Raw genomic sequence first — 22468 nt, 5'->3', positions numbered from 1 at the left:
ATTTGTGACACTTACATTAAAGGTCCAGTGTGTAAGATTTAGGTGAAAGGGATCTATTGGCAGAAATTGAATGTAGAATAATCCTCATGATGTTTTCACAAGTTGGTTTTATCTAAATTGTATGAATTGTAGTTTTCTTTACCCCAAAAAAGGCCCTTTATATTTAAATACTTTATATTTCAAATGAGCGGGTCCTCTCTACATTAGTCCAGACTGGACAAACTAAACACCGTTTGAGTTTTTATGACAACTGAAGGTTTCCACAGTTTCTCTTTCATGTTTAGAACGGGAGGGTGAGGTGAGGGGTGTTCAGCTGCAACATGCAACTTCAACACTAGATATCACAAAATTCTACACACTGTACCTTTAACTTCATAGGCCACTGTTTTGTTGAGTTAATAAAGTTACATGTGATAAAATGCCACAAACATTAATTAGGGACTTCTAAAACACTTTAATATTTCATGATGAACAGTCAGTAAAAATTTATGGACGAGTGTATTTACGATGCTGTATATTCATTATCAATTTTGGATGCATGGTGTGTATATTTATGTAGGATCACATGACTTATTATTCAGAGCCTTCAGTCAACAATCTGCTGCTCTGAGGAAAAAGGCTTTCTGTGTGAATGTGTGTGTGTGCGCAGCATCACCCCCTTCCTCCTCAGTGAGTCGCATGAGTCACGTCTTCTTTGCATCTATTCTATAAAAAGACTGCTGGCTTTTTATGGACGAGTCACAAGGTGCTAAATTTGCCTCAGCTCAGAGACAAACATGAACTCACACACATGGACGTCCCAGCACGTGGCGTCGAAGTTCAGTCATCATGATGGACATGACATGGACATTTGCATTCTGCTAAAAAAACACTAAAAATTATGAAAGAAAGCAATGGCTTAATTTGTTTTTCTGAACACCCACCCACAGCATAGGAACCAACTGCATTCAAAGTGATGAAACAGTGGAAACATTTGATATAAAAATCATGTTTTTATGTTTTTTTTCTGTTGGAGCTCACCAGTGGGAAGTTAATATAATCACTTATTAGCTTCACACTGGTGAAGCTATCTAGCTTGTGCTAGGATCTGGTTGATGAGCTGGCATGCAGCCTTATTCCCTGTCAAAGTCAGCTCCCAGCACCACTGTGCACGATTTTCTACACAAGATTGATGAAAAAACTGAACTGAACTCAGGATTGTTGTAGCTAAGGAGAGCCATAAACCTTCTGCAGGTGAAGGTTGATACAGTCTTTGCTGCCCACTCAGGTGAGACATATGGGTTAAGGGACCAAACGTCCAAGAACCTGAGAGACCTCCTGAAGAGGCAGGAGGTTTCCCGAAAACGCAAACACAGTGACCATCCTGCCACCATCGAGAGGAACGACTTGCAACATCACATCTTGAGCCGGTTTCAGGAGATTCTCCGCTCAGACGGCAACAACACAGAAATCTCCAGTAGCGTTCTGGTAAGGGGAGGTGCAGAATTTATTTCGGCATCAATCTTTCTCAATGCACCCACTCGCTCGTGTTGAAACCTGAGGTGGATCTCCTGTGTTCTCACATCTGCTCATTCAGACATTCTCCAGAGAAAGCTGATTTCTGTAGCTTTCTGCTCGTAGCAAAGCATCGCTGATGTTTTATTAAAGGCATAAGGAGGATTGAGCACTTCAGCTCTCTCCTCTCTGTTCTGAACCCTCTTGTTCTCAGCCACTTTGGGTTCAATAAGAATTTGATTGATATGGGAGGAAGCTTATGTTTCATATAAAAGCATCAGTTTGAAGGTGAAGAGAGTCGGACACTATGAAGGATGGATGAATGGAAAAGATCTGATCGTTGAGTCTGGTTATAGATTTTTCTCACGGCACTTCCTGCTGACAGAAGGCTTCTGTGAAACGGTCAGAGATTGCGGTCATCGTTTGAAAAGCAGAGGGGGACGTTTCCTCGAAAGGTGACTTCCTCTTCCGAGAGGGGTGAACAAAATACAATGTTGTATCATCTAAATGAAACCATCCTACATGAATCAGTCAAGCTGATTTCCTCTGATATTAAGGTTATACTTTCATTTGTATTTCTTCTTCTTTTAGTAAATAACAGTTCACAAAATCTACTGGACAGATTAACAGGAAACTTGATGGAAGGATGTGGTATGAGTCAGGGAAGGACACATAACATTTCGGGGCAGATCTGGATCAGGGGGAGGATTGAGGAAATCACTTTCTTTTAGTTTTCCAATGGAATAATTCATGGATCCAGATGAAAAAACTCACATTAAGGGTAGCTGATATCTATTAGTATGTGCAATGTGAGGTGGCTTGATTGAATATAAGGGGACTGTTGGGCCTCGTCGGAGGTATTTGCTTAACTAAGTGTCATTCCAGATAAGAATTTGTTGTGAGTCATAGGAAACAAGTGTTACATTAAGATTCAAATCCCACTTCAGGCACACATGATTTCCAGCGAAGACCATACTGACCAAATTTCTGGGCGAAGATATATTTAGAAGCAGTTAATAAGAAAGAGGATATTTGTTGAGAACATTTTATTAGCTAATAAACAGAGGAATATTATGAAAAAGCCATTCAGGGCAGATGTAGGGGGAGTTAAACATAAAAACTTTGTTGTAAAAGGAGCTGCTATTTCTGTCTTGATGAATATATGTGAATTGATTTCCTTTTCCATTCAGAGGCATGTTTCTCTGACACTACCATTTTTGGTACACAGTTATTCCAAATGAGTCAGGAGAGTTATCAGGGACCTGTTACTTATATTTCAATCGTCTCTCCAGGGGAAGTAAGCAGGGTAAAGCTGATTTTAAAAAGAGGTGTATCAGATTCATCTCACAAGACCAGAGGAAAAGAAAAGAAAATCATTTTTTCTGCTGTGAACACGGTTATTTGAAATCATACCACAGCACAGTTCACAACGCACACGTGACCTTGTTTTTTTTGCCTTTTAACGCTCAGAATAAATGAACAGACACTGAGATATTGACTCTTATCTCAGACTGGACGGAAATTTCATCACTTAAAGGCAAACAAACAGGAAGGTACTGTGCTTATATGAGCACCTATCTCTAGGTGTTATTTGTGGGCAAATAAACACTAACTTTTACTTTGCCTCCCAGGAGCGAAATGGTGATAGCCAGTTAGTATTATTGACGGTGCTGTCCTAATTTCCTGCTCAGCATTCCTGGCAAGAATTTATGAGTAATCTAATATCCTGATGCCAGTCACGGTATTGATAGACACAGAGCAAGAACTGTAAGAGTGATGTGATCACTGAGGACAAATGAGGTCAGCTTTTGAAAAAAATCAACAGGCAGCTTCTGGGGAAAAAAAAGACAAAAACCAAAACACAAGTAATTGAATTGTGAAAGCTGTAAATACAGGCTGATCAGAAAGTCTTGCAAATCAAGGGAGTCAGACATTTTTCATCTATTGAAGTGTATAGTTTCAAAATGATTTTTACATGTCAATCAGATTAAACAAAGTGTAAAGTTTCTAACACAATCAATGTGAGTGTAACCAGATGCAAAGTTAGATACTATGAGTCTATAGGTGCAGTGTAATAATTTATTTTCTGGTTATCCCAGTATTTCTGCTCATACCATGACAGCTTCTCAGTTTTTCCTCTAACTCCTGGTATCTATTAATGCAGATAGAATTCATTTCATTATTCAAAGGCCTGGATTATCTGCCACCTCTATACAACAGAGGTGATGGAAATCCTTTAGTGCTTTTAGTGAATTAAATTACTTTAAAACAAAATCAATAGCTACGTGCTTTTTTAGAAACAGTATGCAGATCTCATTGAGGACAATTTTGCTATTGTTTTAACCTTCCATAGTTCCCTGTGAAAATAAGTGATTTCCTGGGCTTTTACCATATGTGAAATACTTTGTAAAATCATGTTTACTCATGCACTGGACCTGCTGCATGAAAAGGGAAGAGACTGAGCTTATCTTTAAGTTATACTTGCATCAGTTTTGTTGAGAAGTCATAGTGTGACCTCACCCAGATATTCTCATTCGGTTGAGATAAAGAAAGGCTGTTGTGAGTGAATACAGCAAACATGAATACATAAGCTCTGTCTCCTCCTACTTGCCAGATACGGTACTACTTTTGAATTGTGAATCCAATTTGATGAAATTCTTGCTTAAAGGGATAGTTCACCCAGAAATGAAAATTCATGATCTACTCACCACTATGTCGATGGAGGGGTGGGAAAAGTGTTTGAGTACACAAAACAGTGTTAGAGCAGAATCCAATACAATTTAAGGAACTTGTGACCAAAGCTTCAGACATAATAAAACAGAAAAAAACATAATAACCTATGCCTCCATTTTCTGTGGTTTCTGTGTACTGAAGCTTTGGTCACCAGTTCCTTAAATTGTATTGGATTCTGCTCTAACACTGTTTACCCCTTAGACTAAAGTGTTTTGTGGACTCAAAAACTTCACCTACTCCATCGACATAGTGGTGAGTAGATAATGAGCGAATTTTCATTTCTGGGTGAACTATCCCTTTAACTGGTACAAACTGGATTAGAGGCCACAAAGTCTTGTATCACTGAGTTGACCTAAAACTGATGCAGCGGTCAGGTGCTACAGTAGCTGTGTGCCACATATCCAGACTGATTGAGGGACATAACAATTGGTTGCAAAGGCTAAATAAAAATCACACAACACCGGCAATTTGCAAAATTCCACAGGCACTAAAACTTTAATAAATATTAAACTTTAAGTTTCATATGTACAGATATCGTACAGAAAGATCCGTGGGTGCTATTGCAGTTACCGCAAGTTAGAGATGTCCCAATAATAAAACTTCTAGAAAAGAAAATATACTGACCCTCAAAGCTTCTATGTGGATACAGTTAATAAAAACAGGCTTAGTATACTTTTTTCTTTGTACATAAATGAATGCATGATGGACATTGCTTTTAGCAAAACGTACAAGCCATTAACTGGCCATTAAAAACAAAAACAAAAAATGCAATAAAATATAGTTTTTTTCTCTTGGTTTAGTGAGATATCAAAATATATCATTAAAATCCATGAATCACCAAGTGTTTGAGAAAGTCTCTCACCAGACCTCCACACTGTATCTTAACTTCCTGAGAGGTGAAAGACCCTGTGCAGTCTGACAGACTGTTTGCTTTTGAAAAGGCATCACGATCCAAGCAGTGTAAACATTAACAATGCAATTAAACCAAAAGGAAACTTTGACTTTCTGATTGTCTGGCATTACTGTGTTGATTTAAGGTCTCTGAAAGCTCCAATTATGTGTGTGTGTGTGTGTGTGTATGGTATTCAGAGTGCTGGCCACTTATAAAGGAAACATCTTTCATCTAATGCTACAGCAGCTGTTATTCGGGAGCTGAGAGGTATTCATATCTGTTTGGGGGAAATGAGCTGCAGTCCTGGGCTGTAATATAATATCAGACGGAGATTTTGATTCTAGGTTGTAGATTTTGTTGCATCCATAAGTGCCAGTAGAGATAGTACCATTTTACAAACTCTATTACATCTTATCTACATCATCCATTAAGTGAATCCGCAAACAAGACTGTAGGTGGTTTAGAGGGATACAAGCTTGGCTTTTTAAAGTGCTGGTCAAACTGGAGGTTTTGTCCCTTCTCTTTCTCATTATTGTGTTTACACAGGTGAAGCGATTTGCTTCAAATCGGCAACAGTCTGTTCTCTAAAGGGCTTTTCATTTTTCAAAGCAACTGTTCAAACATTTGGCAATCATATTCTCTCTCTGCAGGAGTCCTGATAGTCCTGATAGTCATGATGTGACAGAGAGTTTGTTGTTTTTTGTGAAAGGCCTGATAGAAAGCATCATGGCAGTTCAGGGTTTAAAAAACGCTTACAAATGTCTGTAAAGAAAACGTTCATCTCTATAAGAGAAATGGGAAGGCTTGGTCTATCGTGCTGCATGGCCTCTCTTCATCCGCAGGAGAAAGTTCCGCTTCTCCTCCAGAAGCTCCTGAATGCGTTTGTTCCTGGTTCTTTCTCGGAGATTGACCCTGCGCTTTGGGATCAGGTTGTTCCGAGATATGTTGTTGTCCACACCGAAGATCCTGTTGTATGAGAGATCAATGGAGTTGTTCTCTCTGTTCTCCTCAGCTCTTCCCGGAGGTTTTACAGGAAAGCCTGTGGTGGTTGTGATGGCTGGTTTATCCGTTGAAGGATAGATGGTGGTGGGAGGTGAGGTGGTGACGGGCTTAGAGGTTGTCATGGGAACACTCACAGGGATGTACTCAGACAGGTCCAGCCAGGGTGTGGAGGCAAGATCTGTCATGTCCTCACTGTTGATGGTTGGGATTACCATGGTGAGCCCGTCGTCAAGCACAATGGCGTCGCTGACCAGTCCAACATTGCCGTAGGACACTGTGATGTCATCTCCACTGAGAATAGTCCCGCTGGTTACTGTGACATCACCACTGCTCATCAGATGGACATCACCAGGCGGCAAGGTTCCACTGGGCATTGTGACATCCTCAAACTTTGTAATACCAGTGGGTGTTGCAAGATCATCAAACATACTGGGTGTCGTCTCTCCAGTGTCTTTGCCTTCATGATACCACAGCGGAGGTTCATCTGTCGTGGCTGTGTTGCTACTGATGAAATTGACATTGACTCTTGACTCAGGAACAAGTAATGGATCATATACACTGGTGCTAGAGGAAATTGTAGAAGAGATGGACTCTCTTGATGGTTCCAGGCTATAGGGAGACTGAGTTGTGGTGGAAAAAGAAGACACAAGTGTTTTCTTTTTTGGAAGAGTCTTTTTCACTAGGCCTTGTGAGTCTGTAGAATTATTGGGCCCTGGTTTTGGGTTATTTTTCTTGTTTATTCTGGTTTGAGTTTGTTTTGTCACTTTTGTCTTTGGCTGAATGTTTTTTTTGGGACTGGCCTTTGGTGGAACCTTGTCTTTAGGTTTTTTCTCAGGAGTATGTTTTACTATCGTAGTCTTTTTGGGAGCAGTCTTTTTGGGAGCAGTCTTTTTGGGGGTTGTCTTTTCTGGAGTAGTCTTTTTTTGAGTAGTCTTTTTGGGAGCAGTCTTTTTGGGTTTTGTCTTTTCTGGAGTAGTCTTTTGGGGGCTTGTCTTTTCTGGAGTAGTGTTTGCTGGAGTAGTGTTTTGGGGAGTATTTTTTTCTGGTGAATTCTTTTTGGGATTTCTGTTCACAAAGGTATTCTTTTTTGGTGCAGAAATTGGTGGAACAGCTTTTCTTGTTGTATTTTTCAGCTCAGTATTCTTTTTTGGATTAATCTTTGGTGGAATCACCTTTCTGGGGGTTTTCTTTGGAGGACTATTCTTTTTGGGCTTGGATTTCAGTGGGGAGTCGGTTTTAGTGCTAAATTCAGCTGGAACTGTGATTGTTGGACTGGTGGCTGCAGTTAGGTCTATGGTAGGTATTATTCCAGATGTTTTTGGACTATTTGTAGTGCTTTGTAACTGTGGATCTGCGCTTTCATTTGTGTCTGGGACCGGCAGATGTAGGGGATGAGCAGTAATACTGGGAGAGTTGGTAATAACTGAGGTGGTTGCCATGGAAAAGGCGGTAGGGACAACAGGAGCACTGGTGGCAGCTGATGGATGACTTGCAATCATGTCAGTGGTGCTGAGTGAGGTTGGGGTGGAATGAGGAACAGGGATGGGGGTGTTAGGATGAGTGATGGGCCATGGGTTGGTAGTCGAAGCTGATATGGTGGTAGTGACAGGTTCGGTGGGTTGGATGGTGGTGAAACCAGCACTGAGGGTGCTAGTGGGTGGAGGAGCTCTGACAGTGGGATGGATAGAGCTGACGGGAGTGGCCCTGGATGTGGAGTTGTGTAGAGGCTCTGGGATGGTGACATTGCTGCAGGACTTGCAACACATGCGCTGGTAGTCCGGCAGAGAGCAATAACGCTTCAGCACCTCCATACGACAGAACATGGAGCGGTCTCCATGACAACGCTGGCCTGTGAAGGAGAGAACACAGAGCTGAGACTGGGTGCAGGGGTAGAGACTATGTAGAGGTGTGTGTGCTGTGTCCATGTGTTTCAAAAGATTGTGTAACAATAAGAGTATATAATTTAGCGTAAGTCTCGCTGTGCATGTTAGTTTACACACAGAGGGTATTCGTTTGTATGTGTGTGTGTGTGAGTGCTTTTTTGTGTTCCACACCGTGCAGAGTACAGTGGTAAAGCCAGACCATTAGCAGAGGATGCAGGGAGGAGGAAGAGAAAAACCCAAACATCAAGAGCAGTCACGAGATTAGTCCAGAGCAACTGAAATGGAAAAAGAAGGGCTGCCAGTCTTTGTGTTGTAAATATCTGTCCTTCAGGTCGGAATTTTTCATCTATGTTTGGTGTCTAATTTTTGCTTCTTGTTCATGCTGCGCTGCGTCGCTCGTCAATTTTCAGTTAAATTCCCAAACTCTGCCTCTTGACTTTATGTACCAAACCAGTAAAACTAACTGTGTTATCCTGACAGATAATCTCTCCAGTGAACATTCCTATTGAGAGAAAGACACTTTTTAAAACATTTTTATTGATACAACTTTGCTGTTGAGAATGACAGGAACTGAAACAATGAGATGTAACGCCACCCCTGCTCAATATATAGATATTCTTTTCTTAAGAAAAATAATTCAACTGTATCGAAAGTTACAAGTTCACAGTCACTTTGGTAAAACACTTCATTACTTGGAAATCAACCAGTCGATCTGTTTATCGACTGAAAAAAAACAAAAAATACATGAAGTACATAAATTATATTTGCTGTTTAAATAAAATACATAATTTCCATGATGATGTAAAAACTGGGATGGCACATTAAGTGTCATATGAAACATTTACAAAACATTAATAAAATTTCCCTGATAAATCAAAGTGCATATAGACGCAGTGCACGTAGTCCATCTGAATGTTTCTTCAACGTTAGCCAAACGTTAGCCAGCCCCACGCAGCAGGCCAGTGAAGCCACAAAACAGTTACCCATAGTATAGAATATTATAGAAGAAGATAACAGTCATGAACATTATTAAATACAGTCAACACCAATGTTATATACAGTATCGCACTGCTAGGTCTGGCTTGGTCTCATACAGTCCAACTCCAGCAGAAGGAAACCTTGGATAGCTCGCTACATAGTCACAACAGAAATATGTGATCACAATACAATGACAAGTCTGAAGTGTTTTTTTTTTCTAGATGCCATATGTGTCCATACCCTAGGCCCTTTGTAAACCCTTCCCAGTAGTCAGACATTGGTCCAACATCACCTTGGTAGGTTTGATGGTTGGCGGGTGTGAGTTTGTTAAGTTGGTTTGAAGCTGCCTCTATTCCGAGTGAAACTTTGAATGAGTAAAGCCATCTCTTTCACAGATAAATGCCATTACATTCAATCCAAGATAAGGCATTGTTCATGTGGTTAATGTTCATCAAACTAAAATGAGATCATCGGACACTCTCAAATCAAAGTTTATGAGGTATTTCTGTATCTGATTGCGATGTGTAAAAGCCCGAATGAAGAAGCACCCCTACACACACACAGACACACACTCACACACTTTTACTAACAAGACGACTGCTTCTCATTCGCCCGTTCAGTTAATCCCTCATTAAAGATTAGTCAGACAGGTCAGACATGCTTCCATCAACATATATGCACAGACCCCCACACACGCACACACACACACGCACACACACACACACACACACACACACACACACACACACACACACACACACACACACACACACACACACACACACACTTACACAAGTAATGAATGCAAATGTGCATGATAAAACGTGATCCTATCCTTAAAGAAAACAAGAAGCGACAGTAAACCACTGATCCATCTGAGATAATGGAGAGGCAACTAACTGACCAAGTCCTGCATAATATAGGTCTAACCCCTTCGCCCGAAACACTTTACCTTTATTAAATATTCATCTGTATTCATGTAAAATCAATAAAAAAATACACATAACAGTCAAGGATCTAAGCGATCAATAGCAGTCCAAAGGTTTTAGGCAAATAAGCTACAGCTTATTCATGGTAAAACATTATTAATATTATTGTTACTCATATAGATTTAGATTTATAGGTATATATAAATACAAATATATTTATAGATGTATTTGTTTAAAGTATGCAAGCACAAATAAGCTGCATTTATTGAACTTTAGTATAACAGTCAAAGAGAGGATGGCTGATGGTGAGGTGAAATGGGAAGCAACCTCAAGCGGTCAGACTACCCTGTTTTTTGTTGTTTTTTTTAAAATTAGCCTTTACTTCAAGATTCCTCAAGTTCCCTCCCGCTGAAATCAAAGGTTTACCAATGTCACTTCCTTTCCCAGTGCTGAGTTCCTGTCAATCTGAGAATGGAACGCAGAACGAGACACCATTGTCATCCCAATGGAACCAGGATGTCAGATGAGCACTTTAGCAAAGATGTCCTCATTGTGACAAGATCACATTCACAATAAAGCTTTCATATTTTTTTTGTATAACTTTTTTTTCTCTATATGGATATTTATATACCTTCAGTTTATTTTCACACCTGTTCCTCCTCACAATGACAGTGCGCTACAAAAAGAAAAAAGCGCAGCTGTATCTCAGGAGCGGTAACCCATGACAACACGCAGCTCGCTTGCGCAAAACATGACCGCCAAGTGCAGAGAAGGCTCCCTCGCACATATACGGCCCCTCGATGCGTGTCAGAAGGTGTCGCTGAAAACCTGTTCGCCACTTCGAATCCTTTTCACATCAAATTTTTTGTTGATCTTTTGAGTTTTCGACTGGCCAGCGGTTACAACACAATGCTCCACAAAGGAGAGAGAGAGATAGAGAGAGAGAGAGACAGAGCAAGAGAGAACCAACTAGCACACACAGGAGCCAGAGACCTCCCCCCAGTCAGAGCCGTCTCAGACATAGAGAGAGAGACAAAACATCCCCCCCCCCACCAAAAGAGAAGCAAAAGCTTTGCCGCTCGCTCACGGGCGCGGGCACAGGCACGGGACGTAGGGGAGGGGCGGGTCAGGGGGCCAGTCGGGGCCAGCCCTGCAGAGACAGGAGGACAGAGATGGGCAGGGCCCAGCAGAGGACAGACATGCAGCTGCGGCTGCTGCTGTGGAGGCCAGGCTGGGAACTATAGAGGGAGGTTTTACGTGAGGAGATCTTCGGGTAGTTGGGGTTGGGCCGAGACAGCCACTGGATCAGGATGTTGCCGTTCTTGTTGAGGTCGGATGAGCCCTCTGCAGAGAAATAAGGAGAGACAGTGATGAGTGTCTCCTTTGTTAAAGCACTTGTCAACTAATTCTGTCATGTCTTACTCTCCTTCCTTCTATAGTTGTAAGCCTGAAATCCTGTTATTCCACATTTCTTCTTCGTGTCTTTTCATCATCTTGCTTGAACTATTAGCTACACTGTCCCCTGACTGATTTCCTGTGATACTGCTCAGTTTTGTCCGTATCATATAAAAAGAGAATACATATGAACATAAGAGTCTGTCCATTTCCTTGTCTTACGTTGAGCACAAATTAACCTTAAGATGAACCTTTCTGTGTAATTAAATGAATTGAGTGTCGACTTCTACATAGTACAGATTGCTCTGGCAGGTTTTGTATGGGTGGAGGTCTCTCTGAACTCACTGGGACACGGATCCAAGCGGCAGACTCTGATGGTGTCCAGGCACAGGCCGATGTTGTTGTCCCTGGTGTGGCACAGAGCCTGTCTCTGCTGGGTCCCGTTGCCACATGTCACTGAGCACTGGAGATAAAGAACATTGACACAAACCAACAAATTTGAAAAAATGACTCTGTAAATATGGATTAAAATGTTTTGCAGTTCATGGAATATAAGGCAGGATAAAAGCATGTAAAGCACATTATGACATTGCAGCTGTTTTCTCAATCATGTGCTTGGTTTACTGTCAGTCAAGATCACATGATGTGTTTCTCAGATGCTTGTCAAACCTGCCAAGAAAATGGTTCTGAGGAAATCTTGTTATATTTCAAACACTGAATATCTGACAAAAGTGCCACGTGTTGGGCTTAAACACCAAAACATCACTACAAGTATTTCCATGCAAAACCCATCATTGCTCAAACACTATTCGCTGCTGTTCAGTTTCATGTCCTGCACACCTGTGACCACGGTCCGACTCGCCATTGGGTGGGACAGGGTTGTCGGTTGCAGGGTCTGCGGGCCTCTGGCCGGTTATTGTTGCAGTGTTTATTGTGAATGGAGCGCGTGGTGTTGTCATCTGACGGCTGGACACAGCTGACCGAGCGAATTTGCATCCCCGTCTTTCCACATGGTTTGCTGCAGTTCTGCCACTCGCCTGTCACCCAGCTGGAGAACAGCACAGAGGAGAGAGAGAGAGACAAAAACCAAGAGGTGAACAATGTCAGAGGAGGAACAAAGACTGATTGAGCTTAAAGTCGTCTGTATCATAATGTAGTCAGATTTCCCATGTTACATCTTTACATGCCAAATGATATCATGCATACATGGGCGGAGGGCAGGGCTTCTGGTTGCAGTCTCGGGTGTCTCCTCTGGGCTTCATGTTGGACTTGTTACAGAAGCTCTTGTGGACCATCTTACTGTCAACCTTTCTTCTGCAGCCGTATCGCAGGTATTGTTTCCCTGCAGAAGGTGGAGGAGACGGAAAATTTAACAAATGTAAGCACAAAATACATGAACACAGGCACACTGAGTATGTTCCTCCTTCTGCTCTACCTCCATCACAGGGCTTGGAGCAGTAGGACCATCTCTTTGGCGCCCACTCGTAGGCACTGTCTTCTACCAGCATGTTGTTCAGAATGGCAGAGTCACTGTCCATGTTCATCATGTATTTATAAGATAAATTCACATCCTCATCCCCGTGTAACTTCATCTGTAAACAGAGAGGCCATCATAGGGTGTGTTCATCACTAATGACAACTATAGATAACGACAAACGTGTTTGTTTTAAACCAAATTCACCAAAATCGTCATTTATTTACCATAATAAGAATTCCATGTCTGAGAGGGCCAGTGGTCTGAAGCGTCTCCTTGTCGTTGTCGTTCTTATATTCCCACTCCACGCCCTTCTCTATGACCGAGTGGGATTCTGGGTATTCATTTTCTCCGTTCAAGAAGAACAGTCCCGATGCCACGTTCTTCACAGCTGTGGATGTGTAAGAAACACACAAAGATGTGTGGAGACGTGTGAGAAATGTAATTATACTTGTATAACACACAAATTCAAGGATCTAGACACACGCTCACACATTAAGGAAAAACAATGTATCAAATACCCAAAGTGTGTGAAGTTGCTTTAAGCTCTTGGATCAGGAGGTGTCTCGCTCCTCTGGGGATTTCAAGAACTTTGAGGAATCCTGAAATGAAACGCACATCTGGTTCGTGACTCCAACATCATCAAAAGCTCATTTTACAGTTTCCTGACAAAGAGCCTCGCTTAATCCACAAAGGAGCTCATACTCTTTTCAACCAAGAGAACTTGCTCACTAGTAAATCTGCGGTCGTGACTAATAAACATTCTGGGAATTTGCGTGCTATAATGTTAGTCTGTTCTGACGTCAGGAGTTAGATAATATGCTTATAGACATTAGCTCACAGGCTGAGATTTGATGCAACTTCTTGGCAATGCTCGACTCCCATAGAAACGTGTCAACACAGATCCTACTGAGGTTGGGACAGTGTTACAAATCATCCTGTAGAGGGCGATGTTAAACTAAACATATGTGAATACAGAGGAAAGTGGTCCAGCTTATCAACAACAAATACTGTCCGTCTGTGTTTATCCAGTGATTACCAGCATCATAGATAGTTGCATCCCTGACAGACCTCGTCCTACATTTGGATGAGATCTACTGGGATTGTTTGTGTGTGTTTACCTTGTTTCTTGGCCGTGCGTGTGATGGTGTCTTTGAAGGTTTTGCAGCTGGAGTTGTCACCGCCACACACTCCACACTTGTCTTCCTGCTTTGAGGAGCCGACCACACTGTCGCAGCCCACTTTCTGTTCACGAGGACACGGAAAGATTAACCCCCGTGCATCTGAACACGCACTGCTCCCTTGCTCTCACACACTAACAAAATGCCACTCACCTCGCACTCTCCACGCACACACACACTGTGCGGGTCCTTGTATGAGCACCGTGTGCCATCCAGGACCATTCTCTGCATGAAGACCACATCCCGAGTCTCCTTGGATTGGCAGTGCAGGTGGCAGCGTTTGTTAGCTGGGAAACAAACACAAACACCACATTACTCAGGCACATTCAGAGACTCCCCTTGAGTCAGCATGACGCTGCGCATCATTGTGTCTGTCTTCCTGAGTCATACTACAAGTACATGAGCCTCAAGTGACACAACCTCGCAGTTCATCCCGCTGAGAACCAACACTACTTCATCACACTCTTACAGACAGACATACTCCAGAGACCTTGTCTTAATATGCTCTGACACTAACATGCGGCAGATGCGCTACTGAAGAAATATCACATGTGGAAACTAGAACATGTGGAAACTAGAGTGCAAACATTGAAACATTTAAATGACTGGATCCGCCCCCTAATCTGGATCTGCACCAAAATTTTATGGACTCTTGCCCAAACCATACAGCATCCCTCCACCAAGCTTTGTGGTAATCAGGCCCTTAGTAGTTTTTGTGTAATCTTGCTTACAAACCAACAAACAAATGGACAGAGGTGAAAACATCATCAGGTTAAACTGCACAGAAACATTTCATACCTACTCAGTGTCTAAATGTACCCACTTCACAAGCAAAATAAACAATGACAATTGAAGACAACTGCATTTTTCTGTGCTGCTCCACAGCTTTTAACATTTCTACATGCAAACACATAGACAGCAATTCATTTTAAGAATGTCCTAGGTGTTAAATTAAAGGGTCAGAGTCATCGTGTGCTCATTGGGTGGAGTTCTTGGAGAGATCTGATCTCATCTAAGTAAAAACATTGAAAACCGCTGATGACTTTGGGATTTAGAACTAATACAGCAGTGCAAAGAGTTAGATCAATCCCTCTGACCAGTTGGTTGAAACAGCAACTCCAACATTTCTTTAGTTGAAGGGTATTTAACAGTATTTTTTTATAATTTGTTGGTTTCGCAATTAGACCAAAATTGAAACAAAACAAACCACCAACACTGTCAAACAGCTCTTAACAAATACTACAATTTCACACAGGCGCTCTTTTTCTCTCCTCACACTATCTTGAACTCAGGAGATGACAGACCATGAATGGAATTCAATTTCAACTCCCTGTTCACTTTTTTCCCCTCACACACACAAACACACACATGCTCGCGCACACACAAAAAAGTAATCTGAGACTGAGAGAGCCTTGCTGAAAAATATGGCATTTAGGAATGATAAGAACAGAGAAAAACAATTTAGCGAGGTGCCTCTTGTGTGTGCCAAGTGTGTGTAGCGTGACCTCTGATTAGATGTGGAGACAGCTCAGCACTTTTCTCTATGGCTGCCCTTTAGTTGGATGATAATTTAATACATATCAGGAAGATAGTGACGCCGCCACTTAGAGACACGGTAGGTTTGAGACTGACACACGCACGCACACACACTTCTCAATAACAGTGGACATTTTTGGGATATTAAGTGGAGAACTTCAGGATTGCAATCTGAGAGCAGCTACATGGATGGAGAAGAATGTGGAGTATGAGGGGTTAGTTAGGTTCAAATGACATCGGCAGATGGGTGGAGAAGGAGAAGACACCGCTTTCAAAAGAGGATTTTCAAAGACATGGTGTGTTTTTATGGGAGGGCGTAGACGTACCTCAAAGCTGCACTCAGACCCAGCCGGGCAGCCAGATGTCAATGCCCATAACAGAACACAACCTATATATAAAACCCTCTGAAACCAAAACACCTTGGCTTTCATTCACACAGCTACCACAGCGTATAGTCATGACCCCCCCCCTTACATCTGTGGGTGTAAACTCACGGTCTGTGTGTTCATAAGGCAACCAGTGGTGCTTGTTGCTGTGGAGTTCAAAGCGAGGGTCCCAAGCGTGGCATTGCTCCTCCCGCGTGTCACTGTAGATATCCTGGCATTCTTCAGAGTTGCATATCTGAAACTGGTAAGTCGCCCCAACACAGATACGGCCCTCGTTGGCTGGTCTGAGAAAGCGATAGGACAAGTGGCGTGTGAACATATCCATTCATCGAAATGTGTTTCACCTCTACGAATCATTGACTCACTAATAATGATATAACTGAGGACACAATTTATCACGAGCTATGTTAATGAAGCAAAGTGCCTTTCTGCCATTACCAGGATCAAGTGAGTGCAGCACATAGCAAAGGTTGACTACTTAATTCATTGGTAAGTAAGTGGCTTTCTGTTTTTTCCCAACCTACCAACTTGGGTCTCAAGATTCAGGGAACTGAAATACACACATTACAGTGTGAATACCTGACCTGAGCCTGTCAGGATCTGACGGGCCTCACCTTTTACGGAGAGAAATTTTGAAAATGTTTTCGCCTCTGTCACATTGGCTGGGCGGATTTTTTGCACGTCTGTAATAACAATAACCATGTGTGTGAGAGACAGGGTAACACAAACCCAGTTTACATGAACCGCATCGGGCTTGGCTCAGGTTCGGACATGAAAACAGAACGCTTGAGGTTTGGGTAAGTCTTCTCTTGGGCTCAGGTGGGTTCAGGTGGAGCCACACTCTTAGACACAGTGCCAGCTTTCCCACTACTGCGCTTTCCGTGTCTGCACTTGCAATTGGCTAGCACATGTCACAATAATGTGTTTCAGAGTGCAGTGGTCCCGCGGTCATGTTCGATCTGAAAGGGCCTGATTCACAGTCTCGTACCTTGGATTGTCACAGTCACGTGTGCGAAACTGTACTCCTCCACCACAGGTGCGGGAGCACTGGCCAAACTCACTCCACGAACCCCAGTTTCCATCTTGCTTTATGATGTCAGGGGTCAACCAGATGCATTCACCTTTAAAGCAGTGCTGCAAAAGGCCAAGAACATAAGTCAGTTGTGGTTGCATGTTGCCATTACATGATTTTTTCTCAGACATAATGTATGTTGAAGTACAGCGGTGTATAATTACCTTCCCATTGCCACACATGGTGCCATCAATGGGTGGTCCTTTCTTGGTCTTGCAGAAGAAGGGATTGTCTGGGTGGCTGCACCACAGCTGCTTACATGGGTCAAATGGGCGATACTGCGGGGCACAAAGAGAGACTCCTCCTTACAATCAAAGGTCTTAACATGCAGCACACTCACTGGGTGACCTTCAGAACAATACAAATCAACCATCATGAGAGAGCTGGAATGAGACTAAACACTGAAAACAGGAAATAAAAGAGGGATGAGAAGAGAGATTTCACAACAACAATTACCACAACAGTAGTATACCCAACAACATGAACACCGACCCTGCACCGTGTCACTGCACTGTACACTACGCTCCACTGTGAAACACACAGCCATGCAAACCAAAGGATGAGAGAGAGAGAGAGAGAGAGAGAGAGACAAGACTCTCGAAATGATACAGCCGTGATTTAATTAGGTCAAGAGGGAGGTCAGAGGGCAGAGGGTCAAAAGGTCAAAAGGCCAAAAGGCCAAAAGGTGAGGTCTCTGTGACCTCTGAAATGCTCCCCGACACAGATCAAGGACCAAATTCTCCTCCTTGTCTGATATGAACCATTGACGAGGATGCCACCAAAGTAAGTCCAGTGTCTGAGAGGCTGTGCCCTCCTCCCTCCTTTTCACAGATTCGCCTACCGCCAGGTGACCTTTTCAGGTCAGGGGGCGAGTCACAATCAATGACTAGACTGTGGTAGGTAATCACCAATGACATCAGACTGGAGGATCCTAAAAGCTAAAGTTAAACATGGAAAAACAGCCTCTGTTCTGGCTCTTTCCTATTTTCTCCTTGGCTGGAAAAGACATCTTTCCAACCTTTTCCACTCTTTTAAAGTCACGATGGTGCCAATATAATGAGGCTTTTCCTGCCAGCGCTGCAGTGATCCAACACAGATTTGCAGGAAAAGAGTCGAGGTATATTACAGTTCAGCAGCTGAACCAGTGAACCAGTAGAGTCAGTGTGTTTTTTAGGGCCTTTAAAGCCTCTTTCTTTTGAAATGTGAGCATTTTAGAATCCTGCAGACTAACACCCAAAATATGACGATGGGTAGAACATAGAAACAAAGTACAGTAACAGAAATGTAAGGAGCAACGTTACAAACAATTACAACTTCAGAGGACAAATATAAAAAAAATAATAAAAAAAAGTCTGAGAAAACAAATGACGGGCCACATGTCTTCCGGGAGGTGGGGTTACCTTACCTTCGGTGCTGACTGGCCCGCCTTTTGTAGCTGAGGGGAATGGGTTTGACAAGAGAATAGAGGGTAATCTAGCAATGTGTGCAAAGCCCCGGAACAAGCCTTTGTAACTCAAGCAACAGCTTCCCAACAGTGTGCCACAGTGGCTTCACAGTCATAGATCGGCTGAGAGGTGACAGGGGGTGGAGGGTAAAGATGTCTGGCCAGATGCTGCAGCTGAGGCTCGTCTACTGTCTGACGTATTGTGTTTACAAAAATAGTTTGTGACGGGTTCATGTAAAGGCACTGTGGTATCAGGGTAAGTGCGGTGTAAAAATAAATATTACTTATCATATCTAACATTAATAAAAAAGAAAAAGCTATCAAAGCCAATTACCTGCTTTTAAGCAAGATGTCAGTCCCACCAGAGGCCCAGAGAGGAAAGCAGAAGACATCAGAAGAACGTGAATGGCTGTGTATGTTTGACTGATATTTCATTACAGTGTAGATCAGAGATAGACGTCAGTGCTGCGTTCAGTTACTATAAAAAATGTTAGAGCTCAAAATGTTTCTGCCCTAAAAAATTCAACTCAGAGTGACGCTCTCTTTAAAGAAACGTCCGCTGCCAACCTCAACTCTGAGTGGATAAAATGACGCTCATTCCTTCTGCAGTCCGTCATCATAACAGTGCAGTCAGAGCAACATCATATAACCTAGCTATGTTAGTGATGGGGATCTCTTACCGCGGTGCACATCGTGTAGCCCACACCAAAGTCAAAGCGACACTGTTCGTTCATGGAGTAGTGCAAACCAGGGAGCTGCGGCAGTGACGGCCAGTTGTGGTCAAAGGGGTCGTCACGGAGACAGTCATAGGACCTAAGAGCAGTCGAAAAATAAACACACAGGATGAGATTTTATTTTCTGAATATCCCATTGAGTGTGTGTCTATGTTTGAAATGTGTTTGAGTCTCACTGCAGGTAGCGTCCCAGCTCTTGCATGCTACATCTGGACCAGTGGAAGCGGTGGAAGGCAGCTTGCACCAGTGGAGCCATGATGCTGCCCATGTGCACCTCATCTCCACAGCGGTTCCCCTGGCCGTCGTGCTCCATCCCCAACCTGAGAGGGAGAGAGGGTGAGAGAGAGAGAGAGAGAGACAAAATGAGACATACCGGCGGAGACAGATAGGAATGTGTGGGAGGAGAAGTACAACCAGGGAACAAAGGAGGGAGGCGGTGGCCAATGAAGCAAAACTGTAATAAATCAATACCGTCCTTTAACTAACTGCTTTGTTGTCTGTTGCTGTGCCATGTAAGAAAGCTTGAGGACATGATTACGGCAGTGCACTTACACGTGTCCGGTCTCGTGTGCCACCACGAAGGCAGAGGAGAATCCATCCTCGTGGTTCAAAGTGCAGCTCCTCACAGGGTGACACATGCCTGTCACTGGGGCATAACCTTGGCAACCAGGAGGAGAGACATGGTCTTTAAAAAACGTTCTTATTATATCGTACTAAAACCTTCAGGGAGCGAAGAACCTTTGAAATGTTCGATGTTAAACTAAATATGATAGAAACAGACTCATTAGTGCATCTGTCAGTGAAAAGACCCCAATGATCAGTGAGATGAAACCAATGAGGGTAAACCCAACATTAATATGAAACATATTTCATTTTATAAATATTTTTCCCTGTATTAGTTGGGCCTGGATCCTAACCCTAAACCATTGCCTTACGCTCCCACACATGCCAATCTCCACCTCCCTGTGTGCTTGTCCGTCCCGTACTGCCTTTAATTGTGGAGCTGTGGCTGGTCCTGCTCTGTCTATTGATTTTCTGCTGCTGAAGGCTGAGCCCAAGGGCAGCTGAAGGGCTTCTGGATAGCTAGGCCACTGCCCTTAGAGGCCTCTCCCCTGGGCCTGCCTGTTAGTCTGCACTCTGCAGCACAGAAAACCACCAACAACCCAACCCATGGTGTGCTAGGACGCTGCATAAGGCAAAGGAAAGAACAGGGGAGCTCTATGTGTGTAGCCTACGAGTTTTAAGTCCTGACACGCAACTTATATATATGCACTATGTTAAAAAGAAGGGGTTATGAATTTATTGTATGCATGTCCTGTATTACCCTGCATTCCCGTGGGGCCAAATTCCTGTCGTGTGAGGAAGATAGCGTGGTCGTGATACTCGGTGTCCCCTGTGTCCTGCTTCTGCTGCAGGAAGGCCCAGCGACACACGTTTTCCAGACTCTGAGATGGGTTCCCCAGTTCGATCAGACTCATGGACTAGAGAAAAGACAAAGACACACAAAAAGGCAAAGAGAAGAGTATGTTGATATTGTAGGAAAAAAGGGAACTCCAACTGCTTCTTGTTTCAGTTCTGGTACAACAACATTTTATTCAACCCTGTAGAGGGCAGTGTCACAATGTTATATATTGTCAGCATATCTTCCGAATTGCTGAGGTGGACAACACACACTCATTCCCCATCTCTCACACACACATACACACACATACACACAAACACACACACACACACACACACACACTTGACTTAGGATCCTGTAATCCTGATGATTTCAATGATGAACATGAAACTGAACACAGAGCTGCTTAGAAAATTAATGAGCGATGCACTAATAGTCCAAAAAACTTGTCCAATTACAGAATATTTACTCATGATCAAATGCATGACACTGACACCCACACAAAGACCCAGATGCCGGCAATTCTCTCAGTTCATCTTCACCTCCCATGCACTTCCTCATTAGGATCTCCCCTCTCCTCCCCTAGCCTCTCGTCCCCTCATTCTGCGGTACAAGTCTTTCCATCTCTTTCTTCCACTGCTTCCTCTCCGCCTCACTTTGTACATTTCTTCGCTGTTTGCACACATGCACAAAGTGTGTGTTGCGTGAGCATGCGGCAACAAACACTAGTCAGACTGCACTGGGCATGTTTGTGTGCTTTCTCATGTTCATCAGGTGCTTGAGTGTGTTTCAATGTATTTCTATGATCTTTCAAAAATGTTTTTGTGGTGGTGTGTATCCCGAGTACACATTATGTTGGTGTGTGTGAAGCGTGGGTGCGCCTGCATTCAGGGTCATATAGCCAATCTGCAGGCTGTCTGGGTGCAGCTCTGTTGCCACGGTAATTGGGGATGATAGACAGCCAGAGCTTTGGCTGAAGCTGCATAGGGGCTGGCCCAGAATGACCAATGTAGGAGTGTGCGTGTGTGTGTGTCAGTGTGTGTTCCCTGGCTCCACTGGGACTGTAGTCATGCAGAGAGGAGAGGAAGAGATAAGGCTACAGCATCATATCACAAAGCACCTATCCAGCAATAAAATCATTTGCATCATCCTGTGGGGGTAACCCCTGGCCCTCCTCCACTCCTGCCATCTCTTGCTGCTTTATCTGTTTTTCCTTCTCTCCTATTCTCTCTTCCTCTCCTCAGCACACACGGGCAGATAGAGTTACAGTCGAGAAGAAAACGATGCTACCCCCATCGTCCGGTCTATCTGTTTATGAATGAGGGAGGGCTATCATTGATTGTTTATCTTTGCCTGGACTTCCCATGATTCTGTGCTGCAGCCCACTGGGAGGAGGGCTGATTGCATAACGGGCAGAGTTTCTGTGTGCTTTGGTGCTGAACTGTGAAGGCGTGCGACTTGAAAACACTCCCTTGGGACGCTGCATGCTTTTAGTTCCTCTTTTGCTCAGTCCACTGGAATAACAGGCTCCGGGCATCAGTGCGTGCTGATGAGTGTGTGTGTGTCAGTGTGTTTGTTTGTAAGTGTGTGTACAACTTGGCTGTGCTTACTGTAGGTTCTTAAAGCAATTGTAGCAAAACCATTGTATCAAAGAGGGTGTGAATAGAGAGAGAACAAATGCACTTTCTAGGAACTGTAGGGCTCTCGACTTTAATGCAGAACTTGTGTGTTGTAAGGTCTTACCTTGCCATAGCCCAGCATGATAATCCTCACCAGCACCACATTGATCTTTGCTCCCAAAGAGTCGTCATGGTAGATCTCATTCACCTGAAATCACATAGAAAGAAACACAGATATCAGCAAAAGCTAACAGATATAAGCCATTACTAAGATACATTTTTTTTGGCTAGAAAACAAATATCACCTTCATACA

At 43.2% G+C, this 22468-nt stretch overlaps 1 protein-coding gene across 2 annotated transcripts in view; it reads right to left on the bottom strand.

Annotated features, from left to right (window-relative positions):
- Positions 1-4694: 4694 nt before the first annotated feature.
- The window catches only part of LOC109643920 (A disintegrin and metalloproteinase with thrombospondin motifs 2), a 103644-nt gene continuing 85870 nt past the window's right edge, over positions 4695-22468 (bottom strand). Inside the window, exons 5-23 of one of the 2 annotated variants that reach the window (XM_069531681.1) lie at positions 22279-22362; positions 20458-20614; positions 19686-19791; positions 19310-19453; positions 19080-19212; positions 18361-18390; positions 17120-17233; positions 16872-17017; positions 15992-16167; positions 14115-14248; positions 13902-14025; positions 13302-13382; positions 13008-13171; positions 12742-12898; positions 12513-12648; positions 12147-12354; positions 11652-11769; positions 11169-11255; positions 4695-7970 (exon numbers count right to left, since the gene is read on the bottom strand). In XM_069531681.1, the coding sequence (XP_069387782.1) occupies positions 5929-7970; positions 11169-11255; positions 11652-11769; positions 12147-12354; positions 12513-12648; positions 12742-12898; positions 13008-13171; positions 13302-13382; positions 13902-14025; positions 14115-14248; positions 15992-16167; positions 16872-17017; positions 17120-17233; positions 18361-18390; positions 19080-19212; positions 19310-19453; positions 19686-19791; positions 20458-20614; positions 22279-22362 (4341 nt within the window). In that variant the 3' untranslated portion in view covers positions 4695-5928. The remainder of the gene's footprint in view (positions 7971-11168; positions 11256-11651; positions 11770-12146; positions 12355-12512; positions 12649-12741; positions 12899-13007; positions 13172-13301; positions 13383-13901; positions 14026-14114; positions 14249-15991; positions 16168-16871; positions 17018-17119; positions 17234-18360; positions 18391-19079; positions 19213-19309; positions 19454-19685; positions 19792-20457; positions 20615-22278; positions 22363-22468) is intronic. The other variant, XM_069531682.1, reaches the window with a different exon arrangement.

Source organism: Paralichthys olivaceus, chromosome 9, assembly GCF_024713975.1.
Source record: "Paralichthys olivaceus isolate ysfri-2021 chromosome 9, ASM2471397v2, whole genome shotgun sequence".
NCBI lineage: Eukaryota > Metazoa > Chordata > Actinopteri > Pleuronectiformes > Paralichthyidae > Paralichthys > Paralichthys olivaceus.
Note: the sequence above shows the minus strand (reverse complement) of the source record. Positions and strands in the feature narration are given on the sequence as shown.